General features: G+C 34.4%; 1 protein-coding gene across 1 annotated transcript in view; it reads right to left on the bottom strand.

Moving 5' to 3' along the window:
* Positions 1 to 20,734, bottom strand: part of LOC106719874 (ubiquitin-conjugating enzyme E2Q-like protein CG4502) — a 32,808-nt gene that overhangs the window by 9,517 nt on the left and 2,557 nt on the right. Inside the window, exon 2 of the mRNA XM_014514346.2 lies at positions 2,518 to 3,058. Within this exon, the coding sequence (XP_014369832.1) occupies positions 2,518 to 2,648 (131 nt within the window). The 5' untranslated portion in view covers positions 2,649 to 3,058. The remainder of the gene's footprint in view (positions 1 to 2,517; positions 3,059 to 20,734) is intronic.

The following is a 20,734-nucleotide window of genomic DNA, read 5'->3' as shown; positions in this document are numbered from 1 at the left end:
TTTGATGTATAACGGACAACGAAAAATATACTTATAGTGACTTGTTTCACACAAACTACTCCGACCAGTATGGATCCTAACCGGTTGCACGAATATACACCGCGCAAACCCAGAGAGGTAGGGTCAAACCCGAAGAATTTGCAGCCCTATACACCGATCACTTCGTTTTATCAAATTGCGGCCGCGCTGTTTAACTCCGCTCAAAGTAAACAATGTCTTTGTGCGCGGGGTCAAAACATGACCACTCTACATCGATACAAATTATATTGAAAATCGACGAACGCGAGTTACACACCAATGCATCGAAAACAATGAATAACAAACAACATAATTGGTTACGTTTCGAGTTACTTAATCTGTTTTTACAACGGTAAGTTCGTATGCCGAAACGTTACCATAAAACAAGTTGTAATTATATAAAACTTGTTACAAACAGGGTAAAAATACTGATTTGTCTTTGTTCTTTTTCTCTTGTTTTAGATGGAAGATCTTTATAAATAAAAGCTAGGCGCTTTCAAGGCCATAGGCGGATATTCAGGACTTTCATTTCCTACGTATTCCGAGAACTCTCACATTCCGAGCAAACTTGCTAAGTTATAATTATCGTAGTTTGCATTACTATCTCCAAGTTTCACATTTGTATTTTCATATCAGGTGTAAGATGGCATACGAGCAAGAGGCAGTGGACTTCGCTAATATAGCGAAGTGGCTTGTGCCCGAGGACATAATATGGAAGAAATAATAGGTTGCAGATGCTTATAAAATAGGTAAAGTGTATTAATATAAGCATATTAAAATATTTCGACGCGAAGAAATAAAAAATAAATATGCAATATATTTTGAAACACGGATTTGAGGACGGTGATTCCACACGGAGCTCAGAGCCTACCCTAACTTAGAGGTGACTAGGCCTTAGTCCACCGCGCTGGCCCAGTGCGGGTTGGTTGACATTATACATATCTTTACATTTCTTCACAGATAGGTGTAAGTAGGCCGAACGGATCTAGTTGAAATTTAGAACAAAGATGTATTACACGATATAAAAATGAACTCTAAATATTTCAATTTGCAATGACACATATAACTTTTAGTTTCCAATGTCGAATAACCTGTACAAAAACTTGTCATCCCTATAATTCCCTTCGAGAAAAAAAGAGATAACTATACGTTTTCAAGGTTTTCCTATAATGAAAAATCTTAGTAAGAATATATAGGAACGTGCTACTGCACGCAAGTTGTGATATTAGCAGCATATGCTTTCTCAGACTCGATAACCATATCGATAGAGTTTCTATTAGTGCGTTAATTTCGTTTATAATTAGATACTATTTCTACTACATACATCTTTTGTTACATACATTTTATCCGGCAAATTTTAAAGTAACTTACTTTATAAGTATCTTTGCTAATGAATCAATATATCTTACTTATAGGAAAGTAACGATTGGAATGCCTTGAACTTGATTTGTTTGTTTATATGTAAGTATAGGACGTTCGTATATTCTAGTTATTCTGAATAAACTCCACAATTTACGTACGTTACATACAATGATTAGTTAAAAGATATCATTTAAATCTATATATATAAAAGAAAGTTGTGTTAGTTACACCATTTATAACTCAAGAACGGCTGAATCGAATTGACTGAAAATTGGTGGGCAGGTAGCTTAGAACCAGGAAACGGACATAGGATAATTTTTACCCCGCGCAGACGGAGTCGCGGGTAAAAGCTAGTTGAAAATAAAATTATAATTCACGTAAGAAAACTATTTTAAGCAAAGGTAAAATTAATTATGAATATCGTGTGATAATATTTGAATGCAACTCAATGCAAGGTTAAGTTAAATTAATTATGTAAGGTTATGTTCTATTTTCATGGTCGATGCCTTCATATGTAACTGATGTTAGAGGTAACTTTACGCCTGAGATCCCTTGTCCTTAAAATTTACGTACACTTGTCGATTTTAATTAATTTAGATTATATTTTATTTTGTTTCTGAACAGAATCCAACCTCTCAGCCAATTTGAAAATATATTTTTTCTTAAATAAAGAAATTGCTTATTTACACATAACCCATAACCCAAAGGCGAAGACGTAAGTTATAAAGTGAATTCGGAAAGTAGACGTTTCACAATCTGTACATTAATCATTATGCTTTACCTATATGCAGTAAAAATTTACGACACGACAATGTTAATTTCATAGAACAGAAGTATGTATGAAATAATTTCACCTAACAGTTTATGAGAAAGGAGACCGTTCAGATAACATAATCGAGTTTAATTATTTGCTTTATTAATTGTCATGTGTACAGAATTATCGAAGAGGTGACGTTACGCGATTCTTGCAATAGGTTGCGATATATACAGTATTATTGTTACTCCTGCCACAGCAAAAACATTATTGTTTAAAGGATTGAATCTTTTAAAGAATAAACCTTAGTAAGAAGACATTTGTATCGAGTCATCCTGACCTTTCATCAATTAAAATCTCATTTGCTAAGACATTCTGAATACCTGTGTCGACGCAGGAGTCCCCTCCTGGCGGGCGAGCCACTCGGCCCAGCGCCGTCGTTATCGAGCTTCTCTGGAGACCGGAACAGTTTCCGAAAAGCGGCAGCGACTTTTTCCTTCGAGCGGGACGTCATTTTCCACCTTTTTATCTGCACTTGGTTCTGAACACTAAACTTTTCAATTTTTCACAAAATGTTTACGTGCTCAACTATTTATTTACATTCGCGCGTCAGCTGTCATATCGACGGGAACGTCAAATTTGAGTTTGGAACTTTAGTGTTGTTCGTTGCCGGGTCGCATTTGCATCACTGGAGAACACGTGTGGTCGCTCACGCAGCCGTTGCGACGATGAAATCGAAACTTGGCACGCTGCTCACTAGGTTATCGCACTTCGGATGCGTAGCGGCTGGTGAGGAAAGGAATGTGTCAGTCATGACAGCGCGCACATACGCAGCCGTCTCTCCGTCGCGCCGGCTCGCGTGTGAATGAACCGAGCTGAGCCCTAGAAACCAGTCCGTACGCAGAACCAATTGACGGCTCCGCACTGCAACAAAAGAACACTAATTTAGTACTCACTTTATAATTACAACAGATTATAAACTCTTCATTTTTAAATGACCGATGACTTCATTGAACACATTAAACTATCATTAAATAAATTATAACAAATGCGTTTAACAGCAGTGCTCCGTAGGCTCCGAGCCCCTAAGTGAGCTGATGCTGTAAATGCGTTTATTGAAAGAAACGTAATTTTCCGCACTAAAATATTGGTAGAAACGGAAATTACAATTTAACCGGGCCTGAAAGTGTCAATGTTGTCTAAAAAAATTTGAAACAGAGATAAAAACTTCCCGCTTAAAAATTATTATTGTCACTAGTATCGTCGGTAACCTAGAAAACTGATGTTGACCGAACACGAAAGTGGGTCAACCTGTGTTAACAAATATGTGCTAAAGAAATATTCAATTACTAAATATGTAGTTTGTATAACCATTATGTATGAATGTTTTTAGTTAAGTACACACCATTATGCATCAAACACCATTATATAGTTTTTATTAGAGTATCCGACTCTTGTATAATAACTAAATATAACCAAATGTGAAGTAATCAAGAAATATAGTGGTTGAGTTAATAAATTATCTTTTAAATTCCTCTGTGATATCGAAATGAATAATTTTTACGCAGAGCTATGCTCGACTTTTGAGAAAGTCAATGAGCTGAAATAAATATAATTTAGTCCGACAATAATACTTTGGAATGCACTTATCAACATATTCTTTTTTGAGGTATCCTCCTTGACGCGGTGTCTCTAGTTACTTAGAAAACTTATGGTCAGGTCAATACATTTTAGAGTTTAAAACAAACGCTATCGCAATATTTTGTCTAGACGAGCTATTTCGTCTACTATTCTATTAGGAACAATTTAACAAAACAATTTAAGAAAACTAAAGTCCATTTTACGATCAGAAATATTACAATAGATAATTTATTTTTCAAAGCTGAAGATAAGTTGCTATTATTAAAGAATAAATAAAAATAATATTTGTAATACAAGAGTATGTTATTAAATCATTCAACAAACCGTTTCCCGCCAATGTTGCAGGTTGCAGCCGTGCGATTGCTTAATCGTGATTGCGGAGGCGAGATGCAAATATTATAAAGTGGTTTGTACGTCATCGCAATGGCCCCTCTATTGTACAGGTGTAATGCTTACACCTGTACAATGTTTTACAAAACATTAACCACATCACATTTGCTCGGATACATCTGCATATATAGATAGACTTGTATGACAGACAATTCGGCACGTGGACGTGGCGGTGGTTTAATTTATTTGTTGTATTAATGAATGCAATTTATGTAATAATTTTTATTCAAAAAACAAAACTACTTTATTATCAATAAAGTGTATTTGTGATCATGCAAAATTAATCTTGAGAAAGCAATATGATCACGATGACAATTTAGTTGGAGCTGTACAAGATGAATACTTAATAAGGTTACCGTCCTGTGACCTTGATATGATATTGACGACGAAGGACGAGTGAGTGCAAAGCGAACACGGGCTGGCAAATTGCCCGATAGCTAACAAAGTTATATACATCCCCTACGACTCACCACTACCCTCTTATCCGGTTTTTCCTTATAATATTACATATCGACACGTTTGCCAATGTCTTCCTATAATCATAATTCTCAGAGGAAATTTATTTTTTGATGTAGCTTTCACTAAAGAAATGTAATGAAACGTTTGTGTTATTTATTTTATTCAAGAGGTTGACAACCCTAATTTTGAGGTCAAAAAATTATTTACACTGATGTTGTATTTGAATTATTTAAACTTTAAAAACATTATAAAAGTTTGAATTTTTTTATCTTTGAAATAACCTTAATATTATAAATTGGGTTAAAGAAGAGACTAGAAAATTACAGTTTGATGAGTTTCTTAGCGCTTATCTCATCAAGTGGTCGGCGTCGCGTCTCAAACATTAATCATGATCGCTTTATTTTATCACTAATAATATATTTTTGTTATGATTCATGATATAAATTATCATATATTTTAATCTGTAAGATAAGTATAATACATGTTCTATTTTTAGAGACAGACTACAGTGGGCCTAGCACGAATATTTGTGACAGTCGCCTTCGCCTTTGTGCAACCAGGTGTGAAGTATACCAAAAATTTCATACTAATTTTGACATAATTGACGATGTATAAATTTAAAATTTAATTTTGAACATGTTGTTATTTAAGAGCTGAATAATACATAGACTCACCTGTGCCAAATTAAAAATAAATTTTCTTTTTTTTTAAATAGTGGCGGTAAAAAGACTTGAAAGGCGGTGTAATTGAGAAACGTTGGCTTTCCTGAAGGATCCTCGTTTTATATTTCTCGGCGTTGAAAATTAATGCGGTCGCCGCTTATACGGAAAGATGAAAGCTTTATAAAAAGCTCTACGAAACTTTATAATTACGCCCCGACGCGGCCTGCGTTTGCGAAAGTTTTTTTTTTGAGATAATTAGGCACAGATTATGGATCTTATGATAAAAGTTATAAGTTTTTTATAAAAACTAACAACTTCTAATTCTTTGCAATTTCAAACAACCAATTTAGGGGTTCTTTCAAATAAAATTTATAATTAAATGTCCCCGAACTTTGCACTTATTGAAAAGTGCAAACAATTTAAAGTGCAAGTACTAACTAATTTTATTAAGAGTACAAAAGCTTGATTTATTATTTACCTATACAACAGAGTGTAGGAACTTACATCCATAGTATTGACTTAAACCTACAGAAATGTCTATAGATAAAACTTAGAATGAAAGAGGAACATTAGACCACGACTATAAATGGAACAAAGACATAATGCAAATAAAATTTATTTTATAATGTATTCAAAATGTTCTTGTTTCTATGAACAAGTTTTAGTTAAATGATATAGATCTCAAAATAAATATAATACGTATCAAAGGTAATATTATAGCTTATGTAACTTATGTGACATCAAAAAAGACAATGTTTATGGACTCTACATTATCTGCTTGCATCCGACGAAAAATTTAGTCCATGTCACTTTTTATCATGAAAATTTGGAATACTAAAGAAATTTCAATGTAGTTATAAAGTTCACATAATAAGAACGAATAAATCTTACCTCTGTAGAATCTAAGGACGTATAAAAATATTTCCTTAAAATATGTAAACATCTCGTTTAATAAATTTTACATTGAAGTAACAGCTTGGGGTGTTTACAAAGAGATGTTGCGGGTGGTTTGTGAGGGTGACCCTCTTTGTGACGTCACAGTCTCGCCTGCGCCCCCACGCGGAAATAACGATATACAAGCAATTTACATTTATGAAAATTGTCCTCTCTGCGTAGATAATGACCAATTTACATTTCTATGTATTTATTCATACGATGTTATGACAAAAACTGAACGATTAATTCAGTAACCACAATTTGTCGACTACATTTATTAGATTATTCATAAAATAAACATTATAGTAATGCATAGTTTATTAACGTCAAGAACCGCCAATAGAATTTTAATAGTTCTTTTTATATCTCACGGTCTAATTAGTGACAATTTTTATAAGCTATCTAACGATCACGCTATGATCTTTGGGACTAACTAGGGGTAACTGTCGCAGCTAGAATCACTCATGTTACTAAAAAGTAAACTAAATTATAAACAGCTAATGCAACTAATCAATACCTTTTGCTAAGAAGAAAGAAAAGTAGTTCATTCAAGGAAAGTTATTTTCTTCTTTTGTCTAACCGTTCCAAAGTCCATTAACGTGGAACACAATTGTATTACATTACATGAGCGTTATCACATAAAACATCTGGTGTCAGTTTCAAGCTACTGAGAAATTGGTACGCAGTAGAAACTAGAAACGCTGAGTACCACTATTTTGAACAAACAACCTGATAGTCAAACAGAAAGTTCTCCGTTTCTAAGAATGTTACAAGAATTACGAAGGATATTTCTATGAATAATATTTAAGGTTGCAAAAGTATATCAGCTGATCTATGGTTAAGAAAGAATGGAATATTTCTGCATCTAATTTGCTGCAATTTAACAATTGTAATAAAATGTAGTCTTGACTATAGGTTGTTCTCGAAGTTCTTATTTGGATGGATTGTGCAATTATTGTTGTGCTTATTACTATGGTAGTATTAAACGTTTTATTAATTTTATTTGTAACAAAACAAAATATTCAATTTATAGTAAATCTACATTTAAATCTATCAACAGTTAAACAAATACAAGTAATCAAATTAATTTATTCATAGTTCACATTCCGTAGCGAAGGTCGGCCAGGCGAGAATTGCCTAACCGTATGATAATAATTAAAATTAATACAAAAATAATAACTGTACTGACAAAAAGGGTCTACCGCTTCAGGGATTTATCATCTCTCTACAATGATCCCAATTTATTTAGACTCGCTCGGTACAATAATGTTTTTAATGTTTTCCTTGAGTATGTTTCAGAATATTTTTCTATTTGAAAATTTGTTACTTCAAGAGACACGCACGCCATTTTCGCGTAATCCATAACTTTTCAGTTCACATTCAGGTTTATCGTTCAATATTACTTTGTTCTAAATATATTTTTATCTGGAGGGAAACATAAAATGTTTGTATAAAAGCATTAGGGATGAGGTATTTACTGAAGCGTGTGGGTCGACTGTAATGAGCCAGTGGGCTAGGGCGCTCGCTTCATTGCGCATTCTGACCTCGCCACGGTCATTTTCGAACCTGTTTATTCCCCTAACCATTTAATTCGTACAAGAGGAAAAGCTACGAGCGCGAAATTACATTACACGTTTGGTTTTATCTTTTTAAAAAATGTATTTAGAATCATTGATACGATTAAAATGTCTGATTCAATGGATTGAAGAAAAACGCTTCGCATCCCTTTTTTGTTTAAGCGAATCTGATGAACAAAGAGAAAATCTTCGTATATAAAAAAGAAGTCCTTAGTTATTTCTATAGTTACAAATATATTTACATTCCTAGCTTTTTATTGATTGTGTAAGTATGGTGTTGCCGGCATTCTGTACGGGAAAAACATTATAGAAGTGATAAACATTTTTACTATAATTATGTGTATGTATTACCAAGCAATCTCTATTGTCAGATATTGTTTACACATTAATTATTACTTAAATAAAAACTTTGATATTAAACAATGCGAAGGTTTTGTATATTATACATTCACATCATATCGATCAATCATCGTGAAATTTTTCAATCACATTGTTTGATGTATAAATTACGACAATGTTTATAAATTATTCGAAAAAAAAAAACTGTTTCTTAGAGATAGGAAAACAACGAGAAAAAACTAGTAAAATTTATGCATACGTTTTATAGTGTTTTCAGTGTGTGGGGGTTCAAAGTGGTACTTTTAATTGCTTCCGCTTCATAAGAGGGAACTGATAGACGTCATGATGCACTATTAATGATTAACTTCCGGTTTATACAATGACCACTTATACATTACATCACTTTATCATTTTAAACAAAAAAAAATCTAGCTACTCATAGCTTAGAACAGCATTTTCTAAAGTGATTCTGTGAAGAATTGGATTGTAACGACGTTAAAAAATTAGAGAAATGTTCTATGATTCATTGTAAACTTTGTTTTTTTATTAAAGTGGCAACATTAATAAAAAAAAACTAACTTAAAATTATAAATTGTTGTGTCTTTCATCTATAATTGTTTAGGAGTGTATCCTAAACCTGGTAATACTTAGATCAGGCGGGGTCACGGAAGAAAGCAAAAGCGTTCCCGTGGCGCCCGCCATAATGCGTTAGAGGGCAGTCAGGTTTTAGTGGGTATTCCGGTCACCTTCTGTGGCCGGCGAGTCCCACACTCCCTACGCCATTGCACAGCCCGGCGTAGGCGTGCGTAAACGCATTTCCTGACTATAAAAAAAAAAAAAAAAAAAAAAAATGGTAATACTTAGATGATTTTCATACGCGTAAATGTTTTTATGCGTTGGAATAATGTTTTCACTTTATGCTTGGTGACTAATCTGAACGGTTCATTGCTAACTGCTGCAATTGTCATATGTTTTGACACACGCATCGCCAGTAAATATAGACAAGATATGAACTGATTACATTGCGCATGATTACTGTAATGATGTAAATTTATAAAGGATTTACCCTTGATACATTGTTTTGTTAAATTAAAAAATACAAAGAACATCAACAAAGAACATCGTCAACATTTAATGTAAAACAACCGTATTTATAATTAAATTTCGCAAAAGTAATTGGAGCCCATCTAACTGAGGGGATGTTTTATGCAAATCGTGCGGTCGCCCTCGCATCAAACGGAGCCAGCTTTAAGGGACGGCAAAGTTCATATTTGAATTTTTTTATTCCATTAATTATAATAAAATATACACATTTATGTCCCATTTCATATTGTACACAAAGAACCGTAAGTTTGCATATAGTCCATCAAAATTCTAAACGACCTACATGTACCTATACTTGCTCACACTACAAGCAGGTTATGTTCCATAATTCTTCTTTCAAACTAATGTTTACCCATTTTTTTTAATAAGAGAAAGGTTGAAACGAGTGGTGGGAAAGCCCAGGTGATCATCGACGCGTGTGGACATCCGCTACACCAGTCGGACTGCAGATGCGATGACTGCAGATGCCGATCAGAAGAAGCCTCTTATAGAGCCCTACTTTTCTGTCTCTGGCCAGAATTATCACATTTACCTTTTACTGAAATAATAATCAATAATCATTATATTTTACTGTTTCATTTATAAATATTACGATAACACCATTTTACTGAAAGACCTAAATATGTGACATAATCAGAGCTGGGCATTAACTCGTTAATCCGTTAATCGTTAATTAACGAAGTTAACATTTTGCTTAACGGATTAACTTTTAAGTTAACTTCAAAAAGTGTTAACGCTTTTGTTAACTTCCGTTAAACTCAACTTCCGTTAATAAAAGTCCGTTAATCGTTAAATTAGAAACTTGGAGACGTGCTGTAATTTTGTTTAAATTACGTGCCACGCCACGCTCGTAAGTTCAGCCATGTTGGGCGACTGTCGGCGACTCGAATGGTGAACGAAAGAGTTGATAACTGATATATGTGAAGTTCGCGTGCAAGTGTGATGCATCAGAGCGTCCGGGAAAGACGTGACCAACAGGACAAAATCAATAGAAGGTTCGAAATAGTATATTTCATTACGAGTATATAATAGCCCACATTCAGAACGCTCTCCGTCCCTGCAATACGCCACTTTTTGAGCAACTGTATTAAAACATTTTTTTACTTGTGCTTTTTTTTTTAGCTTTTCCAAACTCCTGCGTTATCTTTCCCAACTGTCAAAATAATGTCTGTTAAAAAGAAAAACCAACCACGAATTTTTTACAAAAAAAAATAATTGAAGTTTTTATGATTCATGCAAATATTTCTAAAAATAAGCTCCTAATTTGTTACAATATCAGATTTAATGATTTGATTCAATGAATTAGGTTAGTTTTCATTTTATTTCATCTCATTAAATTTCATATCAATAAAAATAATCTACTGAAGACTTGGTTGTTTGGGCATAGTTCCCTTTGCCTACCCAGAATGGGTAAACAAAAAAAAATCTCTGTTAGTATTATTTTACGGTTGGCGCCATTTTCCAAACATTTTAGTTATTTGAGTTTATTGTGTTTTTATTATTCTATTAAATTGCTTCATTTTTTCGCAACTGTATCAAAAATAGTTGTTTAGTACACGTGAGAAACTGTCATTACAACTTGTTCCAACTGTCAACTTGTAGACATTAGTCGGAACTCTTTGCAATAACAGGCTTTCCGCACTCGTAGTGAAATATACTATAATGCATTCATACTTGTCTCTAATACTAATGTGTAATTTTAAACAAGTGTCGCCACAATAAGTGTGAAATTAGTATGTATAATTGTATTATGTAGTAGGTATGGTTAACTGTTAACGATTAACTTTAACTTGCGTTAAATTTTCGAGATTTTAACGCTTTAACGATTAACGAAGTTAACTTTTTAATTAACGAATTAACGATTAACGAAGTTAACTTTTTGATTAACTGTGCCCACCTGTGGACATAATGTTATGTTTTATTCTATTTAACTGCGTGATAACTTGGTCTATATTTTTGGGCTTACCTTACCTTATCAAGACCACATTTAAATCTTTATGCTCCAAAGTTATAACAAATACTTTTACCTCTTTATAAAGGTCGAATTTACAAAATCATTTAAAAATACTAAAGATCAAAACAAAAATATGTATATTTTATATGTATTTAGGACGATAAAAATGTTAATTTCAATGTGCCCAGACTCAAAAGTATTTTTTTAATATTTCAGGGCCACAGGTGATACGGGGGCTGGTCAAAGCCTAGTCTTCACCTCGATTTGAGGTTATATTTAATTAAAAATAAATTTTGAAATGCAGATAGCATTTGCATTGAATATTATTTTTAATGTTATTCTTAGATATTGTAATTATGTTAATAATTAATTAATTACTATACCAAGCAATATCATTTTCATTACGAAAATTAGGGCCGAGGAAATAAATAATGTTTTATGGAATTGGTACAAAATTTATCCGTCACAACCACAGAGTAGATAATTTAAGATCGCAAGTGATTGTAAAATAGAAAGTAGTCTTTGTACTATCTACAACGTGTATACTCTTTGATTTTAATTTTATTGTAACGCATTTTTCGCCCACACTATTTTGAACAATGCCGCTTTCTCTACAGAGATGGATTATATCTTAGAAAATTAACACTGTAATAAAGACGTACCTTCATTATAGCGCGGGAGTGCATTATCCAAGCTATTAGCGATGGTGTAACAAAGAAAAGTGATGCATTATAACATTAACTAACTGATGATATTTAGACTCCTTTGTTCGCTGCTGCCATTGTCTGAAGTACGCTAACAAAGACGGATCAAGATCGTCCGTCCACTGCTTTCATTTAACAAGGATCAAGTTTCATTCAATTATAGTTCGGACAACTAATTCGCGAAATTAGCTTGTAAGCTCGGTTTCTGTGACGTCACAACTTTGTCTTTAGGTGTAGGTGTAGAATAGTTTATTACTTTAGTCAATATTAATATAAAGGAAAATGATTTTGTTCTTTTTTCAATTGATACTTAACACCAATGTTAAAAATATGCTCAGCATGAAACGAAATAAGGAAAGATTAAATTTAAAAGTGTTATATTATGTGTTCCGTTCGATGTCCGAAGTCCTTTATGAGAGAGTACATCGCTTCATTCCTTCCGGTGCGCCCCAACTCACGTCACGTGACAGTTCCGCCAGCGCCACTGCCGACATCAGCGCCTCTAGCGGACCTAACCTGCAACTCCAAAACCCGGGAGTACGCCACCACCTTGTCATTGTTGCGTCGTTTTTCAAACCGAACGGTCGTCCCTAGGTTTTCAAACAAATAGTTCTTTAAAAAGTTCTTTATTACAAACTTATAAGTTAAAACATTTTGAAGAAGTGCGTCACGTGATATTAGAAGAGTCTACAAGAAAACTTCGACGGTCGTGAGTATAACAGCGTTAACAGCCGGCTGTTGAACCCTCTAGCTGGCCCAGCCACTTAGGGTATTCAACTTGGCGACTTTCATCACCCTACGGGGAAAGTCGTCGTTGCCGAATGCTGCAGAACAAATGGACGAAACGAGTAAGTTCTGATGGAGCCTCGAGACGTTTGTGCGGTTCGAAGACCCAAATGCAGCTCGAGCATTAACGATAGCGATGCTCGAACCTTGCGTGAGCTGCGGCTTCAGCTTCGCTATCTCCATATTAAAGATCATGGAGGAAATGGAAATTTTATATCGTTATCGATGTCGTTTTACATACTTATGTTGACGTTACACATTACGGAACGCTAGTTCATTGACCTATTTGAAATACTTCCATTATTTTTATGTTGCGTACGTGTCAATTAGTACATTATGAGATTACTGAAGCGTATTGTAACAATCGGGAAATCGTTGGGACGTGTCAAACTCCGTACGAATTGCCGAATTCGAAGCCAACTACCTCGCAAATAGTTCGATATATATTATAGAATAGTTAGTTAAATAAATGTCATTACAAGTAAAAATGTTCACTGTTCTCTTGGTTTTTACAGTATAATCTTAATCGAAAAGGCTATTTCATAGTGTTTCTTTTGTTCAAACCGAAAAAGTATACACCGTCTTAGCAAAAAATAAATAAATAAATAAAAAGAAAATTACAAGGTACATGTGTAATAATCGTCTAATAACGAAATTTGTAATGAACCAAGATCGTTAACATGTCTTTTGTTTTTTAAATATATTCTACGTGCCATATGTTTCCAAGATGTTAATTTATTGAAATACATTTATTTCAAATTGATAATCCTTACTGTGCTGGACGAATTTTAGTACGTCGATTACACTCAACCTTAAGTGCTACGATATACGAAGCTATAGAATAGTGTGTCAAGATACCTTTTTGGCAGTGCTCACCACGACACGCCCTCTTAGGTTCGCTACACATTCTTGTCATTGTAGCTGTTTAAACTCGTACCGCGTACGTGCTGTTCGTATTGTTAAATAGATTTCTGTCTAATGATTCATACGCCTGATACAGAGGCATAGTAATAACTTTAGCAAAGTGCGGTCAAATTATTAACCTTCGTAAATAAGTTATTTGTACGTCTATGCCATGCAATGAGTCGCCACCCGGTTTAGTGTTGCTAAGAATGGCTGCATGAAAATTCCTTTAATGGCTGTCATTGGACCCCCCTTTCAGAAGTTATTGTTCTAAATCGTACCAAGTGTGAAACTCAAAACAGTCGCGAATATTGACATTATTGAAAAAGAAAGAGGGGGAGGGGCAATAAATAGGATTAGGATAAAACAAGGTGACTATAGGTTATTTGTGGTGGCTGTCTGGCGCAATCTCACCATGTAAAATCCAGAGTTTTAATAACAACCATAGTTAATTACCTTTTATTTATTAATCACCTTTAATAAATTTTTTATTAGCATTTACCCGCGACTCCGTCCGCGCGGAGTGAAAAGTAGAGGGCTGGGTGAGGGTTATCCTATGTCCGTTTCCTGGTTCTAAGCCCACCAATTTTCAGTCAAATCGGTTCGGCCTTTCTTGAGTTGTAAATGGTGTGACTAACACGACTTTCCTTTATATATATATATATATATATATATATATATAGATTTTTCTTTGTACTAGAAGTGATACAATCATATCAACTAGTTTTAGAACACATTTGTGTAAGAATTAAATATAAAAAAAAAAAAAAAAAAAAAAAAATATGGAGCGATAGTCATGCCATTGTAGCTCCAATTTTATAAGTACCCGCTATTACCCGTACACTCAGTAGCAGAGAACAACAGACAAAGCGAACATTATCATAATACTATGTTGTCAATTAATCGAGTTTCAACCTTTAGTTTTATTTTGATACGAAATAGTTTGTGGTACTAAGTATTCGGGTTCCTTACAGATATGCTCGATATCTACAAATTTATTGTCGCCTATCGATGGCTCGATATTTTCATGGCGCTAAGGTCGCGCAGACTGCACACTTCGGCTTTTAAGGTGAATATTTTAAGATCACGTTGTAATGAACTTGTACTGTGCATTGCGGTTGTATATGGGTGACATACGTTTGTCATTGAAGCTTGACCTTCGTTTCTGCTAATCCTTTACGTCACATATGTTAGCGAATGACGTGTCTGCAGTTGTACCGATGCTGTGTACATCTGTCAATTTTGCCGGTCGTCCGTTTTCGCAACCACGGTTTACGTCAACTAAAATACCTGAACGACTTCTTGATTGTGAATAAACGCAGAGTTTTACATAACGTACGCGTATCGCTGCAAGCTCAAGCGCTTTTACACGATAGTAGCTTTAATATCTCTGTAGCCTAAGCTCGTCGCCTTTGACAGTTATAGAAGAACATTAGCCAATCTCATTTAAAACGATTACGGTGTTTCGGTAGACGCGTAAAACAAGTCAAGACTTCCAAAATGTTTGCCCGCGGACAAGATGAGATGGGATCACTTAGCATTTGGCAATTGACTTCTTGAGCTGGCCCTGCCTCTTAGGATGTTCAATTCTGCGACTTTCATCACCCCACGGGGAAAGTTGCATTGCCAATAACCGCAGCGCGACAGACGCTTGTTTTTCCTTAAAGAAAGCATGGAAACTCATACTGCTTCCTCAAACTGGGACAGTACCCAATCCCAGACAGTAGTATTCGCGACGTTTCGGCGATTGAAAAGCTTACTTCAGGCACTAGTCAAGCACCTCGAAGCTCCTACTGCTCTCTTAAGCTAGGACAGTATGACTTTAAGGTGTCTTAGATTGACAAGCGTACTTCTGGCACGAGTGAACTGCTTTAGATATTGTTCTGCTCCCCCAAACTGGGACAGTATTACGTTATGTATACCTTCAGAGATTGACAAGTGTAATTGCACTGGTGAACGGCCTGATAGCACGTATTGCTCCCTCAAACAGGACAGTACAATTGTAGAGCCTTCAGGATTGACAAAGTATTTTCCGGTTCTAGCAAAAAGTTTTAGACATCGTACTTGTCCCTCAAAGTTGAACAGTACTTCACGGCTCCTCACCGCTCACCAGACCAATAAGGCTCCGCAGGGCATGTTAAGCTTAACAACAGCAAAGCTGATGCGGTAATAACGGTTCGCTACTTAACAAATTTTAATACAGCCGACTTATTACACTCGAATAGATGTTGTCGCGACTCTTTCAATAGATTTTGGAATACGACTTCGTCAGGAAAAGTTTTGCTTTCCCTGCTGCCATTTATACCATACGTTAACACACTTGACAGTGACGGAAAAAAAAATTATATGTTGTGGCACTCCTCTGGATGGAAACCTTTCAAGCATCCGAAGAAGAAAAGATTTTCGATGGTTTGCCCTCTGGGTCAGTTTCACCGACACACTGTCATGAGCCAACCTAGCCCCTAGAAGGGCTGTAACGTTTGATAGATTCATAGATTGAACGTCGTTTTATTTTGTGATATGATCTCATATAAGAAATACATATATAGTACATATAAGAAAACATACACGTAGGTGTTCTTATATTGATAAGATGTTTTCATTGCTTTTTAGCCGTTTCATTACCTAAAATAAGCTAACTGAAAGTGGAATGTCCTAAATCGCTTAACTTGAAATTAATTTTTTGTTCATAATACAAATTATGCTAAGTACCGACAATCTTGTAATTCCCCGTCTAACAGTTGGAATGTAGTTAGTTTATTCTACTCTTTGAACAGATAATCAAAACGGGGATATAAGTCAAATCAGTTGACTTTTAAACATTGCAAAATCTTATTTTGTTCTCTCTTTTCTTTTTGTCATGTTAAGTCATAATATATTATAAAGACTGATTCAGGACCACTTATCTTGCTAAATATGTCGAAAGAGCTTCACAGCTTCACACGTTTATCTTGGTGTAAGTTAAATTGCATCTGATAGTACTTTGACGTTTTCTGTTTATTTATGTAATGAAAATAGTGCTGGCAACTGCATAACGGAAATTCGATGCCACGAAAATCTGCATAGAATTTCAAAGATAGCGTGAAGTCAACTAAGCCGAACTGGGCCAGGCGGTTGACTGTGGCATAGTCGTCCCTAGTTTACGGTGGGCACCGAGCCCAAGAATGAAGATGATGCCACGAAAAGGCTAAGCATATGTGTACTACATAGCCGGGAGCAATCGCTTTTTCAATTACTTGTATCAAGATATTCTTTTTTTTCGGGTTAGTAATACAAATCATCCGAATCGATTAAATTGCGATTAGTGATCAAAATACCTCTAACGATCTTTTTAACAAAAATTAAGTGTTTTTATCACATTGTTGCGTTCTTATTTCACAAGCCACCAGAAGATAACAAACAGATCTCTCATAAAGGACTTCGGACATCGAACGGAACACATAATAATGAAATTTTACCTGTTAATAAAATTTGTATTATGTTTCCTGAGATGTCCGAAGTCCAGACAAGGGCTTTCTGGTGGTTATTCCACCAAAATAATTCGGTTATGAGTCGAACAATGACAAGGTGGTGGCGTACTCCCGGGTTTTGGAGTTGCAGGTTAGGTCCGCTAGAGGCGCTGATGTCGGCAGTGGCGCTGGCGGAACTGTCACGTGACGTGAGTTGGGGCGCACCGGAAGGAATGAAGCGATGTACTCTCTCATAAAGGACTTCGGACATCTCAGGAAACATAATACAAATTTTATTAACAGGTAAAATTTCATTATTATTATTGATGTAGTTTTGTGTGGTCCTGATATACAGTATCATTGTGTAATTGACTCATAATGATACTTTAGTATAATTAACAAATTATTGATTGCCCGCAGCAAACAATAAATTTAATTTATGATAAGATTAACAAATTATTTTTGGAAACTATAAACTAATGTTCAAGTAGATTCTAGAATGGTCGTTAAAGTTACTTTTACTCTCATGTTTTATATTTATTAGAAAAATATATTCTGTACTAGTCATCCATATAATATATACCTACAACTGAAAAAAACCTTACCAGGAGCATAAAAGTGAGGCAAAAATGAATCCGAAAGCCTTTTGTAGGGGAAAATTCCCACCGTATGCCATTTACATTTATAAAATGACATTTTGAAAATCGACTACGGATTAGACGTCAAAGTTGTATGAAACACTCCATCTATCTTACTAATGTTATAAATGCGAATGTTTAGATGGATGGATGGATGTTTGTTCGAAGGTATCTCCGGAACGGCTCAACGGATCTTGATGAAATTTGGCACAGATGTAGAACATAGTCTCGAAGAACACATAGGCTACTTATTAAGTTGTTTTTTTTTAATTCCGCGCGGACGGAGTCTAGCTAGTACTGCAGTAATGACTACTTTAGTCATATAAAATAATATGAACTGCCGCGACATTTGTATTAAATTATTTTTGTCTTTGTTTTTCAAACAGAACGAGAGGGATGAAAATATGTATCCATAAAGAAGTCACAGCAGTCTTATACCACTTAGTACGACAGTAAGTCTGCATTAAAATGTTCACACTGCAATGAGGGTTGATATAAGTTTTATTTCAGTATGCATACTCGTAATTATAGAAATAAAGTGTAAAACATTTTGTAAGCAGATGTAGAAATATAAAAGTGTTAATTTATTTATAGTCAAATGTTTCAGTGTTGTAATTAATTATTTGAACTGTCAGACATTACATGCCCAATATTTTAACTTTGTTTTTTATTTCATACTGCAGCTTTTTTATCGACTTCAAAATTAAGGTAATTAATTATTTGTGTTTTTTAATGTTAAAGCATGAATAAGGAAAGAGAAGACGAAAACTATTTTATTTGTTCTTTTATGTTTGACTAGCTGTCGCCCGCGACTTCGTCCGCGCTAAATTAAAAAAAGTTAGTAATTAGCCTATGTGTTCTTCCAGACTATGTTCTACAACTGTGCCTAATTTTATCAAGATACGTTGAACCGTACCGAAGATACCTTCAAACAAACGCCCATCCATCCATCAATCTAAACATTCGCATTCATGTTAGTCAGATTGTTTGTTGTCATGTATATTATGATTTTAATGGCAATTAACATATTTAAAAAATAAAAACATGTATTTGGAAGTTGTTCGATAATAAAGAAAAAAAATACAAGCTTGCGTTTCACCCGAATCATCTGACTTGGACTTTCCCGTGTGAAGTCGGGACGATTCAATAGTGAACATTATTCATTTTAATTATCCTCACTAGTTTCAAGCAGTTACTAATAAAAAAGCATATAAGATGATATAAAAGTGAGTATTTATATGGTGATATCTATTTGTGTCACGTCCGACCTTGAGGCGGGTGTCCAGTAGCGCGTAACAAAGTGTCTTCCAGATGATCACCCAAGCTTCTTTTGTAGCCTATTTAAGTTCGTATCTTATAGAAAGCTCACCTTGAGCTTATAAGTATGTGAAAGTGATTGAAAAACACTATATATGTAGATCTATTTTAAGCCGACTTCAAAAAGAAGGAGGTTATCAATTCGACTGTATTTTTTTGTGTGTTACCGCGAAGCTCCGCTCCTGGTGCTCCGATTTTGATAAAAATTATTTTAATCGCAAGGTAGTGCTTGCAGATGGGTCCCATTTTTTTAATTTTTTATAAGTAACTTGAAGACTAGTAGATTTTGAGTTTATTATATGAAAGATTCTAAATAAGATTATTATATCAAGTTACAATCCAGTAGATGAAGAAGTTATTATTGTTACGATTAGAGAATTTTTGGCTTGCTTTCTTTTTCGCGAATTGTACCTATTATCATAATAAATTAAGGATTTAAGTACAAAATGAATAACGTATGTGACATGCTTAGGAAAACAACTTACGACACCATATTTTAAATGGAAGTAGTTAGGTAATCTTCATAAAAAGTCTACAAACCATGACTAGACTTTTAAATTAGATATGACATTAATAGTGTTACTACCATGCTCATATACATACTTTGCTGTACAATCGCTTCGTAATTTTGATAAATCATCAACATAAGAGTTGTCATGTATTTTAATATGTTTTGTAATGCAAGATTTTCTGTTTAGCCAGTCGGTTATAGAGATTTCTTTAGCCGACTGGCTAAATAAAACTAAAGAAGTCTTTACACTATTTGTTGTGAATGTGAACGAATTCCTAATTACAAGGCTGACTTTTTGTCACGTTGGAATTTGTAATTTTTTCCTTATTAATAATACAAGTTATTCTACGCATATAAAGGTATCTAATCACGTTGCGTTCAAATTAACCACCTGCGAGCGTTCGCTTCCTGTTCAACTACTTACTTGCCATATGGAGTGGTGTGTTGTACTGACAGTGTGACGCTTTAACGGTTAACGTCATTTCGCAGATTTAATTTTACTGAAGCTTGTTGACATACAGATAAAATCTTAATAATATAAATCTGAAAGTTTAGATGGATGGATGGATGGATAGGTGGATGTTTGTAAGAAGGTATATGCGTAACAACTGACCGGGTCTTAATGAAATTTGTCACATATGTAGAACATATTCTGGCATAACACACATGCACTGCACAACACATAGGCTACTTTTAAGTTTGTTAATCCCGTGCGTACGGAGTCGCGGTCAACAGCTATTAGTGATGTAATGCCAAAACGTTTTTTAATCTATGTATATGTCTAAAATATTGTTTTAGGTTAGGCGGAACTTTTTAAGGTTATTTGAAAGAAAAATCTCAAAGGATTTCTTAGAGACCATAATATACAGTAAAATGGACAAATCAAAAATAGTTTTACTTGATTGTAACAAATATTATAGGCGAAACACAAGACAAGAGTTAGTACAATAACTAAATGAAACTTTTTAGACAAGTTAAATTGGCAAACTTATGAACGAAAGTATCGAACCGTAGTTTACAGTTTCAAGGCGTAAAAGTTTGCTAGAGAATTGAAACGGAAATTAAATTTAATTAACAACAATTGTAATGAAAGATCTTTTCAAAAGATTCAAATAAATAAAAAGAATTCGATAACAAGTATCAATTGAGTGGGAACCCGCTTAAATGAGAATATTTTGTCGTTAACAAATTTTGTTTTATGTAATTAATTTTTTTATGTTCGTCCTCAAC

This window comes from Papilio machaon, chromosome 1 (assembly GCF_912999745.1).
Source record: "Papilio machaon chromosome 1, ilPapMach1.1, whole genome shotgun sequence".
NCBI classification, from domain to species: Eukaryota; Metazoa; Arthropoda; class Insecta; order Lepidoptera; family Papilionidae; genus Papilio; species Papilio machaon.
The sequence above is the reverse complement of the archived record's forward strand: the minus strand, read 5'-3'. Positions and strand labels throughout refer to the sequence as shown.